This window comes from Phyllostomus discolor, chromosome 5, assembly GCF_004126475.2.
Source record: "Phyllostomus discolor isolate MPI-MPIP mPhyDis1 chromosome 5, mPhyDis1.pri.v3, whole genome shotgun sequence".
In the NCBI taxonomy this organism is placed as follows: domain Eukaryota; kingdom Metazoa; phylum Chordata; class Mammalia; order Chiroptera; family Phyllostomidae; genus Phyllostomus; species Phyllostomus discolor.
The window spans coordinates 169,096,998-169,112,811 of record NC_040907.2 but is presented as its reverse complement, the minus strand read 5'-3'; the positions used below and the strand labels follow the sequence as shown (position 1 = coordinate 169,112,811).

At 47.7% G+C, this 15,814-nt stretch overlaps 1 protein-coding gene across 10 annotated transcripts in view; it reads right to left on the bottom strand.

The window, feature by feature from the left end:
• PLEKHA1 (pleckstrin homology domain containing A1) overlaps positions 1 to 15,814 on the bottom strand; it is a 54,861-nt gene that overhangs the window by 13,430 nt on the left and 25,617 nt on the right. For all 10 annotated transcript variants that reach the window (XM_036027421.1, XM_036027423.1, XM_036027418.1 and 7 more), the window contains 4 exons: positions 11,659 to 11,784; positions 10,097 to 10,240; positions 8,034 to 8,102; positions 551 to 615 (listed from right to left, as the gene is read on the bottom strand). In XM_036027421.1, coding sequence (XP_035883314.1) covers positions 551 to 615; positions 8,034 to 8,102; positions 10,097 to 10,240; positions 11,659 to 11,784 — 404 coding nt within the window. The remainder of the gene's footprint in view (positions 1 to 550; positions 616 to 8,033; positions 8,103 to 10,096; positions 10,241 to 11,658; positions 11,785 to 15,814) is intronic.

The following is a 15,814-nucleotide window of genomic DNA, read 5'->3' as shown; positions in this document are numbered from 1 at the left end:
GTTTCTCTTTCACTTCTTTACTCAATACCAAGTGTGTATCAACAGAAAGTAAATATTAGAGATAAAAATACTGATTTGAGAAAACCAAATTATCAACCTTTCAACTTATTTTTACATTAAATTTTACTTACTTTATATAGTTACAGATATATTTTAGAAAAGGTTCATAAAACTACTTTAAAATCCAAAGTTTTAAACATGAAGAAATCAGTTCGCTCAAATGCTACCAAGTTACTGTTTTCTTACAAAACTCTATTCGGCACCAACCTGGAAATACTATAAAACACAAATACATCGATTTGTTTAATTTGATAGCCTTTTCCTTTCCATTAATACGCTTAAGGATTGTCTCCTAACTTTTAGTTTTCAAACAAAAAAGTCTCAATACTTCAATCCAAGTGTTTTAAAAGGTCTAGCATATCCCAACTATGAGAAGTTAAAAATAACACTAGGATGCAAAAAAATACCATCAGTAAACACATCGATCGAACTGGAGCACTACTGTGTATTAGCAACACACAAGGAATACACAAGTCAGACTAGTGCTTACCTCTGCTTACATTCCTGAACTTTGTGAACCTCTTTGAGTGGTATTACACGAAGAGGTTCCTTTTCCTGGAGGGGAAAGAAGCAAACAGATAATGCAGTTTAGTCCTCAGAGTCAGCTGCCTCACTTGGAGAGCTGTGTGAAAATCACGCTTCTTTCCTAAAGCAAATCTAAGACATAAATCGTCCCTCTCGAACCGTCCAGCATCAGAACAGCTCAAACACTACCACCTTATTTCTATACACTGTGGACTGAAACAAGGCAGCCTGCTCCCGGCCGTGACCCATCGGAGCCCGACCAGCCCTGTGCACCTAGTGCAGTGGGCACTTCTTCCTCTCTGGAATGCGGTCCTGCTACAGAAGGCACCAGAGCGGTGAATACCCAGCTACTCTGAGCTAAAGGCGTCACTTTAAGAATGACACTTTCATATGAATACATTATTTCAGCAAGCACAAGTTATCGAACATTTACTAGGTGCCAGGACATGTGCTGGATTTTAAATGTCATCTCACTTGAACTTCCCAAGCCCTACAACACACGCACTGGCAGCCGCCTGAGGGATCTGGGGATGAGCCGTGTTTACGCTGTGGGGTCCCTAAAACACTGCGCCCCGTATCCCCCTGAACATCGCACCGTAAGATCAACACGCCATTATTTTATGAGCACTAAGAAAAACAGTAGGTCACAGCTGAACACTTTTCTGAAACCGTAATTCTTTCAAGTTTTACAGAACAGTTCATTTTAAGTAAGCTCAAACTGTAAAAATGTCTGTGTTCTTTGCACCGTTTGCCAAGACGTATTTCACATTCCCTAAACCGTGTGTGCGTGTGCACACGTGAATGTGGCACGCACAGGTTTTCCTGAACTGTCTGAGGGCACGCAGGAGATATGACGCACCTTTACCACTGGAAGACTTCAGCACGTATTTCCCGAGAAAAAACAAAAGGGTTGTTCTCTGACACAACCACGGTGCACTTGGGAGAGCAGACGCCCCACGATGACACCCTGCTGTTCTCTGACACACGCCGTGCTCAGACCCCGTGCGCTGCCCCACTGCGTCCTTTACAGCGAAAGAAACAGGTCCTGTGTGTTTTCTGGCCTGGGCTTCGGGCCGGTATCACACCTCCTGTTTATTAACAGTCGCCGTGTCTTCGTCTCCTGTCCCGTGGACTGGCTCTTCAGTCCTCCTTGACCTGGCCAGTTTAAGAAGCCAGGCCGGCATCCGGTTCCGATGTTAACGGTGCTCAGACCCAGGCTGCACGCCTGTCGGTGCAGGAAACCACCGACCGACGTGCGGGGTGTTGTTCTCGGCGCAGCACCCCTCGCAGGGTGCGCGGCAGTGGTCTGTCGGGTCCCGGGGGTGTTAACCCTGCTCTCTCGCTAAGGTCACGCTGGCCAGCAACTGTAACATCACTCTTTTCCCCTCGCCATTACTAAATACCTTGTGGGGAAGTACCTGGGCCTCGGTAATACCCAGCTTCCCATCACAATTTTGCCCTCTAGATTTACTGACTACAGAGGATTCTTGCCTAAAACCACCATCACCACAGTGGCTACCAGACAGTGACCTTTCTAACACCATCAACTCATCTACATATATCAGCTGGAACTTTACTCTAAGAAAATGCTTTTCCTTCTCCATTTATTAATGACTTGTTGAATTCTATGAGCTGTAATCCATTGTTACCACTTATTTTCTTGCTCAAACTGAGTTTCTGGGGGCTTCTGTGTCCTTTCAACACGTCCCCGTCACTTGTCTGAGCCGCTTCCTTGTTGTCTGTCCGAACTAGACGCTCAGAATGGGCGCAGCTCACGCGCTCCCTGCCCAGCTCCGAAGCCAGCTGTTTCCCCACGGGGCCCCTCCGCGCAAATGGGGAGAGGATGTGCCCGTCTGTTCACTCGGCAATGGTTTTCTCGTGACAGATGAGAAGCGAGGTAGCTGTTAAGTTTCTTTTTAATTTATGCTTCTCTAATTACAAGTGATGTTAGGGTATCTTTTTGTATGTTTGGGGACCAATTTCCCTGTAAATCAGTTGTCTGTCTGTCTCTTTTGCTCATTTTGCGAGCAGGTATTTCCCCCTAAACTTTCTTCTTAAATTCTGAACCAACCATGAACGAACCTGGACAAAGGTCGAAAACTCGGCACACAGAGCCGAGTTCCCCAAACCATCTCAGAGTTGCTGGCCTGGCTCCTACTACCCTGATATTTTAGTGTGTGTCTCCTACAAAGAAATCCCCTTAGATGATCACAACGCAACCACCACAATCAGGAAGTGTCACCAAATGTCTTTTATGAAGGCTGAAAAATCCAGAATCACAGGCTGCATTTACTTGTCCGGTGTCTTCTTTCCTTCGGCCATTCTGTCCTTGGCTCCGGAGCCTGGACCCCACTGCAGACTGCAGGACAGGCATTCGGTACACGGGCCCGCCCCTGCGCGGGCGGGTGTGCCTGATGCGCCCTCCCGATCAGACTCAGGAATACCACAGCGGTGACGCTGCGTTCTTCTCGAGCCTTCCTGTCAGGTGGGCGGCGAAAGAATCCAACTCATCTCATCACCATGAGGCTCACGTCCCTCACTTGATCACCTGATTAGGCTGGTGTCCGCCAGGCTTCTTCACTGTAAATAAAGGCACCTGCCCCCTGGTGCTCAGGCACTTTGAAACTACGCCGTCTCTCCTTCATCATTGGACACACGTATGTCCCCTCACTCACTCATTCATGGCGCATGAGTGTGCGTGGATCCCTATTTTATTCAATGGGCAACACTCTAGCGCCATAATTGCTCATTTTAATGCTGAAACTGCCCCACATTTGGTGAGGGGGACATTTTCCAGTTGGATTTTGGGTCCTGTAACATGTCCCTGTCATTCTGCAAGCACTTCCTTGCTTCCTGACATAAGACATTCCAGGGTTATTTTATTCTTGTTTCTCACGTCCCAGGTCTGAAATCTTGCCATTTCTCCAGGGAGCCTAGGTTTCCTTCAGGCGAAGAAGGTAGTTTTTTCAGTGCACAGAGCTGGGGAGTATACCTTAAATATACAGATGCATGTAAGCACGTGAATACATTTATTCCTGTGTTTATTTCCGCATCTACCTGTATGTCTGAAGTTCCCGCCAGCATGTCCAATTCCAATCTGACATAAAAACTTTCCCTTTTTATATTTATCACTCCCCCTTCAGCAGTGAACACACCGACCACTACTGCCCTTGCTAGTTTCCTTATTTCATCAGCAAGCAGGTGTGACTGCTCTGCCACCCCTGCTGCGACCGCTCTCTCCAAAGTGGGTGCCTCCTCCCTCCACCCCAGGCTGAGCTAGCCCGCCCAGACAGCCGCCGTGTGTTCTGCCCACACGCACCTGGCTGCTCTGGCCCTTCTGCTCCTGCACCGCTATCACGGATGCCTACACTGACTCTCCTCACCTAAAAAATGTAGGTCTGAATTGTTTAGGTTTGGTGGGGGGAGAAGATAAGAAGGGACCCCTGTCCTCAATTTTTAAGATTCTTTATTTGAGGACTATCCAGAAGGTATCCAGCCATGTAATATGAAAAAGAGACGTTTATTAAAGAAGCTACAAGATGCAGGGAACGTTGTATGCAGGACAACGATGCCTCATTCCCTTCAAAGAAGGCACCTTGGGACCTCACACTGCTCTCCCATCGTCTCTTCCACTGCTCAAAACACTCTGCGAAATCCTTTGTTGGGATCACCATCAACTGCCCCATCATGTTTTCTTGAATCTTACCGATGGTCTGAAATCTTTTCCCTTTCAAAGGTGATTTTAGTTTTGGGAAAAGCCAGAAGTTACAGGGAGCCAAATCTGGGCTGTAGAGGGACTGAGTCACCTGGGTGATTCGCCGTTTTGCCAAGATACTCTGCATGAGACGTGATGCATGGGCAGGCGTGCTGTCGTGGTGAAGCTGCCAGTCACCAGCTGCACAAAGCTACGGCCGTTTTCGACACACTGCATCTCTCAGCTGACGACAACACTGAGGCGGTGGTGCTCCCGAGTACCTGCCTGGCCTGAAGGGGTGTACTTAGGACGGACAGTGCCTTCCCAATCAAACCCAGCTAACACGGCCCTGATCTTGCTGCGACTCTGTCACGCCACCTTCGGGTATGGAGAACCAGGCAACTTCCATTGGGATGGCAGGGCCTTCATTGCCAGATCGTAGCCACAGACCCACCGTTCATCTCTGGTTGTGACCTTCTTGAGGGCATCTGGTTCACTGGTGGTGGCTTGAATCAAGTCATTAGCAATGGTAGCACGATGTTCCTTCTGCTCTGGTAGCAGAAGCTGCAGAATGAATTTTGCCATGAAACGTTTCATGAAAACATCCTGCGTCCAAATCTCGGACACAGCAGTGTCTGGAATCCCCACATGAGCTTCTAGTTCTTGCACGGTCAGTTGTTGATCTCTGACTGCAGCCCGTGCAGCTTCTCGCAGGCCTTCCAGAACGTGGGTCACTTTCAACACATTCTAGACCATCTTTGAAGCGTTTGTGCCACACTTTTATTTGTGCTGCACTCATTGCAACATCGCCAAAATCCTTCTAAATCATCCGAATAGTTTCCACGGAGGAATATTCAAACCTAACACAAAACTTGATGCAGATTCATTGCCCTACTCACTCAGTCATTTTGAATGCGATAGCCACACAGTACTCATGCTCGCTCAATGGCATCTACCGCCCCCACTGACCAGTACCGGGAAGGCATCATTATTCACACATGCGCACTCCAGCCCACTCTCCTTGGCTGCCAGCTCACATCAACGTCACCCACAAACCATTCTCACTATATTAACAATGGCTGAACTTTTTCCGGACAGACCTTGTACAGTAGGGATATTAATGTCTTATCTCTGACACACGCTGCAAATATTTTCTCCAGTTTTCAGTTGTATACTTAAATCTTTTAAACCTACTAAAAGGAAACTTAAATCCTTATCCTTTAGAGGTACGTATTAAAATATTTACAGATGAAATGATAATGTCCAGGATTTGTTCAAAGCAGGAGGGAGAAGTGGGTGGTGGGAAAGAAACAAAACCAGGCATGGACTGATAATCATGAACTCTGAGAAGCGATCCAATCCACTTAATGTTTCAGCTCTTCCATATCAAAAGGTTTTAGAAAGGAGCCCTTTCGTACTTTAAAACATCAATTTTTATCATCGATCATCCTTCTTTAGCATATACAAAAATATATAAGCAAAATAAATTGGTTAAGGCTTTTTAAAACCTCACATCCGAATTCTAGTTCCTCCGAACCACTTTCTGACCAGGGCCATCAGCATCACCGTTGTTCACTCCATACCACTCTCTGGGCCAAAGCGAGAGCTGACGACGCAGCGTTTCCTAAGAACACCTCGCTGGGCCCCTGTGGTTTTCCTCCCAGCTGCCGGCCCCCCTTTGGAGGTGCAGTGCCGGTGCCTGTGGGTCCCCCCCAGGAGGCCGTGCACACGCCGACAACAGCGACTGGAGCGCGCTGCTTCCCGGTGCCCCGCACCTGCAGCTCTAAGGCACCCTCAGGTCTCAGAGAAGTTGAAATGTGCATCTCAGTAATTGATAAGGGTCAACAATTATAAATATACAGTGTTTTCAGCTTTATCTGTGCTTTCTAATTAACATATTCCTAAATACACACAATTTCTCTAAATCCTATGACAGTTCAGTATTCTTTGTCTCAGATTTTATAGCATAATGTCCATACTCAGGTTTTCAAAATCTGGCACATATTTAACAGTTGTCTCACCACTGTGACAGGGGTGCGTGTCTGTTTCTCCGGCAAAACCGAGCAGGTGAAGGCCAGAACATCTGTCACTGAGTGTTTCTGATTCCCGGTTCCCTGGACAGCGCGCACCAGGGCCACGAGAGCTCCACGGACCTGTGCTGCGTGGGTGACTCTTCCCAAAAGTTAATTAAAGCAATAATTAAAAGCAATGAATCAGCGCTGGCTGGTGTGGCTCAGTGGACGGAGCGCCGGCCTGTGAACCTAAGGGTTGCCGGTTTCATTCCCAGTCAGGACACGTGCCTGGGTTGCAGGCCAGGTCCCCGGCTGGGGGCGTGTGAGACACATCCAGTTGACATATCTCTCACACATCAATGTTTCTCCCCCTCTCTTCCTCCTTCCCCTCCCTTCTCTCTAAAATTAAATAAATAAAACCTCAAAAGGAAGCAATGAACAACCTGCCCACCAAGCACATCTGCAGCCTCCCGAGACACCACGGCCAGTGTTCTCTGCACCGAGTCACCAGCACTTCCAGCGGGGGCTCTCGGCGTCTGAAGTGTGAGAAGGGCTCCCGTGCCAAAATGGCTACTCTTGCTCTGCTCCGTCATCTTCCATCCATGCAAACACACCTACTGACTGGCTATCTCCCAAGTACTGGGAGCTGCGCGCATAAAAGGGCACAAAGAAAACCGGCCCTAAAGAACCTCACGTGGTTACCTGGTAAAGACAAGCACGCACACAACTACAAAACAGAGGGAGAAGCAGGATGACAGACGTGGGGACCAGGTACCACAATGGGTAAAGAGAAGCACTTAATGAAGGTCAGCAGCTTCCCAGGAGAACGGACACCTGCAATGAATCTGAAAGCAGTCCCTTCCTGCTCTCTAGTGCTCTGTTGTCCAATGCAGCAGCCACTAGCTATAAATTTAAATTTATAAGTATTAAATATAATCAGTTTTGATTTTGAAATTAAATGAAGTGAGGTTCCTCCGTCACACTAGCCAAACTTCCAGCGCTCAACAACCGCACGTCGCAGCCAGACCACCACCTGGCCAGCGCTCACACAGGACCCTGCCATCATCGGTGCAGACAGTTCCACAGCGCCCGCTGCTCCTGGGCCCTCGTTTAAGTAAAACACGCCGCTCCCCTCCAAAGGCCCCGTGAAACAGTAAGAGGCAGGCCAGATGTGTAAATACAGAATTGCATAGAATTTATCCAACCATCTATTGCACAACTCAGGTGACAGGACAAGAATGTTTTAAATGAGGATGTTACTCGAGCCAATGAAAAAGGAATGTCGGTCTATGTCTACCTTTGGAGAGAACAAAACATCTCATACAAAAGAACTTAAAAGTGACTCAGATAGGGAAAGAAAGTGTGAGGAGAGACTACAGAAGAAAGGCAGAAATAAAGAGCGCTAAATGTTGGCTCTTAGGGACTTAATTCTTTCCACCTCCACCAGCATCCCTTTAAGGAAATTTGTGGATGGGGTTAGGGAGGGGGTTCACATATTTTTAATTCTTTCAAGGTGCAATGTCTTGGAAAATATGATCTTTTTATTTAAGGTATATTTAACAAAAATACCATTAACCAAAGCATCACAACAAAAAATGAATTGTATATACCTCTCAAAACCAGATTTTAATTACTTTAAAAACAGAAAATCAGAGAAATAAGTCATATATATGTATATAAAAGTCACCACAGTGTAACATATAAAAGCATATAAAAGCAACATTTATGACTGAGCAACATACCAGTTCAGATTTGAAGTAGCCTATTGTGTTTTCATCCAATTGAAAATATCTTCTCTTCCAGTTTTTCATCTACCAGAGATGGACACAGACATAAGACTTCTGTTTCTAAGAATGTCAAATGTTAATAACCATTTAATTATTCTGAAATGAACCCACAACTGGAAATGTCGAGCACTGAGAAACTCACACTACCCTCCCACAATGAGAAGACATGTGAAACGTCCTTCCTTTTGCTACTTGGGCCTTGAACTGCTAATTCAGCCTTGGTGGCTGGCTTTCAGCTTTTACCATATGATTTTATGATACGGTGGCATATTTTTAATGCTCTGAAAGTTTAAGCAAAGCACTTCCCCATTCTCTCCACCTCTAACCCCATAAAATAAATGTTCTCAAGAGTTCAAGAGCAAGAACAGGAAATGCTATTAAACCACATCAAGTTTCTCCATCTATACTCATAAAACGCACAAGTCTTTCTGTAAGTACTTGATCCTTAGTGGCAAAACAATAAATATTTTAAAAAGTGAGCCTACTTTGTACAAATATTGTTTGTCAATGAGCAAACAATATTTGCTCATTGTGAGCTTTTGTGAAAGCACTTCAGTGTCCTACAGGACTGGTAGTCTGGACTTAAGAGTAAAACTCAAAGAAAGGAGCACCTCCTGGCCCTGGCTGGGCACTCGGTTGGTTCGAGCATCTCCCCAGCACACCAAGGTTGCGGGTTCTGTCCCCAGTTGGGGTGCACGCAAGAGTCAACCAGTGAATGCACAAATAAATGAAACAACAAATCGACGTGTCTTTCTAACGTTAACTTTTTAGAAAATGAAAGAAAGAAAGGAGCACCGCCTTAAAAGCCCCAACACACGAGTGAGTCACAGCTGGAGGACGCTGACTGACCTGCAGACACGGGGCAGTGAGAGACCCCCAGCGCTCACCTTCATCTCCCTCAACCTGAAGAACCCTCAAAAACAGGAGGTCAAACCATTAGGGCAGAAAGGACCTTCCCCTGGCTGACCTAAGCTAATTAGAAAAGATGTGAAAACAAAGAGACTGCCAGTAGCCCTGGCTGGTGTGGGTCAGTGGGCTGGGAATGGCCCCATGGACCAAAAGGTCGCAGGTTTGATTCCAGCCGGGACCCACGCCTGGGTTGTGGGCCAGGTCCTCACCTAGGGGCGTGCCAGAGGCAACCTGGTCAATGTTTCTCTCCCTCTCTTTCTCCCTCCATTCCCCTCTAATAAATACAGATAAAATCTTTAAAAAAAAATAAAGAGAGAAGGAGGAAGGGAGGGAAGGAGGGAGAGAAGAAAAAAGAAACTGCTGGTAAGCTTGCAGTATTTCTTCCCTTACAGAATTCTCTGTTTATTTGAAAACTTGAATGTTTATTTCCTTACAAAATTCTAAAGATGTAGCTGACCCAGAAAGAATGACTTGCATTTTAAAAAGACACCTTGGCACCTCAGGAATACTGGTAGATGCACTTGGCTCTTCCTACAGCTCCCACCTGGACCCGGCCGTGTGAGACTGTCTGGCTGACCCGTAACAGCGCCCGCTAAGGACCAGGTGCTGTGCCAAGTGCTCTGGTGTTTACCCCGTTCAGAAACCCTTCCGATGGCACGGTTTAGAATATGGCTTTCCTTCAAAAGAAACTGAGAGGCTAGGAAGTTAAGTAGCCCAAGGTCACAGAGCTTTCAACTGAAGTCAGCCCAACGTCAAATCGAGTGTTGGGCTGACCTCCACACCCCACTCCCCGCCCCCGCCCTTTCCTTCAGCCACTCCCAAGGCGGGTGTGGAGATCAATAGAAAAGTGTTTGGAAATAAATAAAACTGTTAGGAAAGCTCATTTAAAATTGAAGGTCAGTGGTAATAAGCCTTCATTTACCCAGCTGCTCACGGAGCAAGAAAACAACAGCCCTGAGGTAGGAACACAGAATAACCCTTATTCCGCCTCCTGCCTCCTCGGCGTGCTGGCCTCTCCCTCTGGGTCTTGAGCGAGGTGAACCATCTGTATGCCGAGCCTGCTGATGCAACGCGCTTTCTTCCGTGCACGTGTTTGGTGAGCTACTCACCACGGCTCCTTGCTTCACACAGTAGCCGGCTTTGATCACTGCGCTGTCTGCCGGGGGCTTCGGGGCAAAGTAAGGGAGATGGCTTTGCGACCGCTTCAGATGGTTTCTGTCAATGCCTTCGCCACAGTCGTTTACTTCTTCTTTCTACAACGAAGCAAAAAAGAACTGCATTCTTTTCCTGTGTGTGTAGCTTCAAAGCACACTCGTTGCGCGGCACAGGAAACAGGGTCGGTGAGACTGCGGCAGCCGTGCTCGGGCCCGGCGGGCACCGGACCCCTCCGGGAAGCACTCTGCGGACTGTGTGGCTGCTGACCGCTGCGCTGTGCACCCGAAACCAACAGAAAATAGCGCTGAGTGCAAACCGTAATTGAAAAAAGTTTTTAAATTTAAAGAAAAAAAGTCATCCTTGTAGGCCATGTTGTTTCCTAGTAGAAATCTTAAACTTGACTTAAGTTAGGAGCACAGATTTGCAAGTAAAAAGTCCTCTAATTAATCTGAGACACTTGATCCTAACCTTCCCATCACTGATTAAACCATAGACTTGTATCTCTCTTGTTCTGCAGAAGCCCTGCCACCTGCGGGGTGTGTGTGTGTGTGTGTGTGTGTGTGCGCGTGCACGCGGGCGTGCATGTGTGTGGTGGGGAGGGTGGAGGTTTAACTTTGCATCTTGAAGTAAGTATACAGATCCACAGAAAGTTGTTTCACCCTTCAAACCGGTGCCCCCAAACAGGGATACTCTGTAACTACAATACATTGTCAAAACGGACACCGGAGCCCTGACTGGTGAGGCTCAGTCGCATCCTTCAGCGAAGAGAAGGGTCACCAGCCCCATTCAGGTCCAGCACATGCCAGGGGTGCAGGTCTAGCTCCCAGCTGAGCTGCGCATGCACAGCAGGCAACCGATCCGTGCCTCTCTCTCACATTGATGTTTCTCTCCCTCTCTTTCTCCCTCCCTTCCCCAGTCTCCAAAAAAGGAAAAGGTGAAGAATAATTTTTGATGACTTGAAAAATGTTTGAGATGTAAATGAAAACAGCTGCTTACAAAATACAGCTGACCTTCAAACAAGATGGAGGTTAGGGACACCCCAAAACTTAGCTGTCCCTCATATCTGCAGGGCACTGGTTCCCTGGCATGTGCCAGCACCCACAGATGCTCAGACCCCTGCGTGAAATGGTGCGGTCAGAGCAGGCAGTCAGCCCTCTGCGTCGGAGGACCCCCGACCAGGGATGGAAACCAGTACAGGTATTTACTAAAAACAAATCTGTGTCTATACGGGCCCATGCAGTTCAAACCTGTGTTGTTTAAGGTTCAATTATATCTCCATTTCTGAGGGTAAAAGTACACGGAAGAAAGGCTCAGAAAAAAACCACGAAACACAAAGTGTTGTTTATCTGCGATTTCTAAATTTTTTACGACACACTTTTGAAATAAACAAATATGTAAGTGTTTTGTGTTACTGTACTGCATTCATTCAGAGGACGTCTTGTTTTCATTTTGACAGCAACGCTGAAGTCACCCTGCAGTGACGAGAGCACCGCGAGGGGGAGGGCGAGCCTGCTACCTGAGTCGGAGTGATGATGGGCACGCCGCCGACGATGTCGGTCCTGTAGGACACCTGCTTCTTCCCGCATTCTCCCTGGCGACTCAGGTTGTCAGAATGAGGCTGCGAGTCTGACTGCTTTGGTACCTGAAACAGTCAGTCGGATGAATGGTTTTGCATCCCATACATAGGATACCCTCTCTGTCACAGAATTTCCAGTTTAAATAGTCTATTTACATAAGTCTAACATATATAAAAATTACTGACAGAGTGTATACGTAACCATTTAAGTTCTCGTACTCCATTTTCAGTTACAATAGTGTTTATACTACAGCACAATTTACGGAGCGCTTACTTGGGCAGGTACCATTTCATGCATTTTCTCATTCCGCCCTCCTATCCAGCCCTATGCAAGGGACAGACCTTCGCTGCAGCGATAAAACGGCAGGTTCACAGGCATCAGGGAACGCCTGACACGCAAGCTGAGCTGAACTGTCTTCCACGCTCAAGCGCTCCACGACGCCTGCTGGGTCGCGCACTCGGTGCCGTGCTGCAGCTCTGTGCTGCCACCCTTTCCTCCCCTCCGTCCCGCTCGCGCCTCGGCCACGGCCCTGCGGGCAGGGATGGCGGCACACTCGGCAGCACTAGCCTCAGGGCAGCGTCTATTACCGAAAACATACTTAGTAGTCAATAAATGCTGGAAGGCTGACTCAGTAGATAAATCCAAAGGGAGGAAGAAAGGAATAAAAAATACTTATAAATTAAAAGTCAAAATGTTCAAAACAACTTAAAATTTATTAGGAATTTTAGAAAGAATTCCTACACCTGTATCAGTAACAAGTCACTCACAAGGAGAAACGGTGACTGGTAATGTATGAATTTCCTATACAAACACCTCACTGAGGTGGAATCCGAGGCATTACAAGTGTTGAACACACATTTTTCGTACACGGCCTAATCAGGGCATAAGGCCCTCGGTTAGCTACGATTTCTATCAGTAGACCGTTTCATGTAGTCTGCATCTGAATTATAAATGTTTAAGGGTTGAATAAAATGTAATAAAGTATGCTCAGCACCAATCATGATGCCGAACATGGTACTTAACCTCTCGCTGATGACTTGAAGGGCATCTGAGGACCTGGAAGTCTATCGGAAACACCGTGCCAAGCACTACCGACCAGCACAGGAGTGAAGGTGTAAACACGTGTAATTTAAAGTTAAGTCGCTTGTCCGCACACAGTCAGTTCTGCTCACAAGGCCCCGGCGCAGCGGCCGGGGACCCGTTCACACCGCACCCGAAGACCCACACAAACCGTTCACTGATTGCAAAGCCGTGCGGTTTCTCCAGCTTTACTGTGTGTGGCGTATCACCCAGGGACATCATGAAAAACTTCAGGTTCTCGGCTCCACACCCAGAAATTCTGATTCAGTAAATCTACAGTGCAGTCCACAAGAGTGCACTTTAAGCAAAAACACCAGATGTTTTTGAGGTGGGTGTTGCCACACTTTGAGAAACACTGCTCCAAAGTCTGTTCTCTTGTACCATGCTGCTCCCACCAGGTCCGGGAGACCAGGCACACGGTGGTGTTTGGGGACAAGGCTTTACAAAGAAGCTTTCTGCAAAATGCGGGGCACACCTGGTCTGGGGGGACTCTAGTGGATTCCAATCCACATACACGTAATGTATGGGCACAAGGAACTTGTCTCTGAAACTCCCTCCCGTTCCTCCCAGGACCTCCAGCCTGGCCCGCCCCCTCTCACCCGCATTCACAGGACAATGCCAGTCACTGGCAGAAACAAAAGAGAGAAAGGAAAGGAAAGGAAAGGAGGAGAAATGCACCCTGAAGGGGGATGCCTCCCGAGTCCCTCTAAGAGTCTCTAAGAGGCTGCACGTTCTGGAGCGCTGTTTAAAGGCAGCACAAGGGACAGATTTTACTCAACGAGAGTCACACAAATGCTTAAAAGTGAAAGGGCTGCAAGGACTCCGCCCCCAGAAACAAGTCCCTAGGGAAGCCCACGGTGCTTTCTAATGAGCAGCACCATCTGTTCAAAGTGTTTTGACTGGGAAAACGTGGCCGAGTTACCCCACCAAAAGCAGAAAACAGCGAGCACTGCGAGGATGTGAACCCGGAGAGACCCTGCCTCGCTCCAACCGTCTCGCTGACACGCGCTGCTTCAAGGGCCCCGAGAAGTCGTTCCCTCCTCAAGGAGCTGAGAGCTTAACCATCACGAGAATTTTCTAAGAAAAACCTTTCATGTCCTCCTAAAAATACCCTGAAATGTACACTGGTTTTCCATTTTCCTTCTAGAAATGACAGTACATTAAACATCCTTGCCTATGCTGTTAAGCCCACTGCTTCCAATGTGTCCCTAAAGTAAAATGCTAAATGTAGCATAATTCCAACCTCAGAATCCAGGAGCTAACTCAGAATTGCATTTTATAATTAAAAATCAGCTAAATTATAATCATCTTTTCCCCTAAGAAAAACATAAGCAAAATACCCACAAATATAGCAACTTTCTTAAACATTCTAATAAAAATTAGTTTAAATTCAGCCATTAAACATTTTTAGGCTGGGGTGGGGGGGAGCCAGCTGACTAACTGATGAGAATCGGAAAAGTGCCTCTCTGGGCAGGCGGCCCGTATCAAAGGCAGGCGTGGTTTCACTGCCTTATACTACTGTCACCTCCAAAGATGAAAGGCCTGAGACCATTCACCACTTTTTCTCTTCAAGCACTAAGAAACCTGTGCTTACTACTGCAAACTGTAAAAAGTTAGTTAATTCAGGAAACTTAGTAGATGCAGTCCTTCTAAGGAAATTTCCCAAGTAGGGGATATTTATTAGAAGAGTTAAAAACAACCTGTGCTGGTGGGGCATCATCCTGCAAAGCCAAAGGCTGCCGGTTCGATTCCTGGTCGGGGCACAGGCCTGGGTGGTGAGCCGGTTGCCCAGCTGGGGCACGGGTGAGAAACTGACCTGTGCTTCTCTCTCACATGCACGTTTCTCTCCTCCTCCTCCTCCCTCCCTCCCCCTCTCTAAAAATAAATATTTTTAATTTTTTTTAAGTCAGTGAAAACTTTTTAAGAATCTGTACTCTGAATCAGTTAAAAAATTGCTTTCTCGAAAGTGCACAAACCTAAAATAACTTCTGCTTCATGTACAGATCCGATGCAGTGCGTGGGTGTCTTCTGCCGTGTGGTAACAAGCTGTTCTCATGCAAGACAAAAAACTTCAGCTTAACTCTGACAACAGCTTTAGTTACATTAACTCTTCACTGTGTTGTGATGTAAATATGGAACCTAACATATGCCGACCTTCTGGGCACATGTTTCTTGAGAATGAGTTGTTTGGGGTCAGTAAAGTAACTGCGCTTCAGTGAAAGCACACAGGCTCACACGGGAATTCCTCCCCCACCCTTTCCACAATGGCCTACTGTGCGCTTCTGTACCCGTGTGTAAAGAGGGAAACACCAGGAAGTAGAACCAGGGATCAGAACCTGTTTCCCTGCTCACCGTCAGCCGCAAACTCTCGTTCGGAAGTCTGGTTTTGCTTTAGGGAGGGGCAAGGGAAGGTAAAGAATAAGATGCGTGCTCCCCAGTGAGGCCCACAGTCACACAGGCTGGGTTTGGGTCGCAGCCCCACAACCAGGCAGCTACGAAGCCTGTAACAGTTATCCAATCCTTCTGAGCCTGTTTCCACCTAATTCAGGTAAAACCTCAGCACCAGGCCTGGTGCACTGTAAAGGATCAATCCTGATTAACGTCCGTCAGAAAACCAGAGCGAGAAGCCCAGGCCGGGAGCGGACGCTGCAGCCCAGAAAAGGAGCAGGAGAGCAGCCGGCTCTGGAGGGAACGCGGAGAAGGTGGGTGGGCCGGGAAGCTCAGAGCCCCGGACAGGCGGACTCCCCAAGGGCCACGTGGGCAGAAGCCTCCGGGAGCCTCAGCTCTTCCGACCGTTCCTAACCCCGCACCTCACCCCCAGCCCAGGCCCCACCTAACGGCAGCCCCAGTCCGGCAAAGGCTGGAATGAATGCTGCCCGCGCCCCCAGGGTGGGCGGCAGGAAGCCCCTCCCTCCCGGAGGAGGAAACATCCTCCAGGTGGAAGAACCCACGCTTGCCATCTCCCCCAGAAACATTACTAGAAGCCGGGGCTGAAGTCTACGGTCATACAGAACG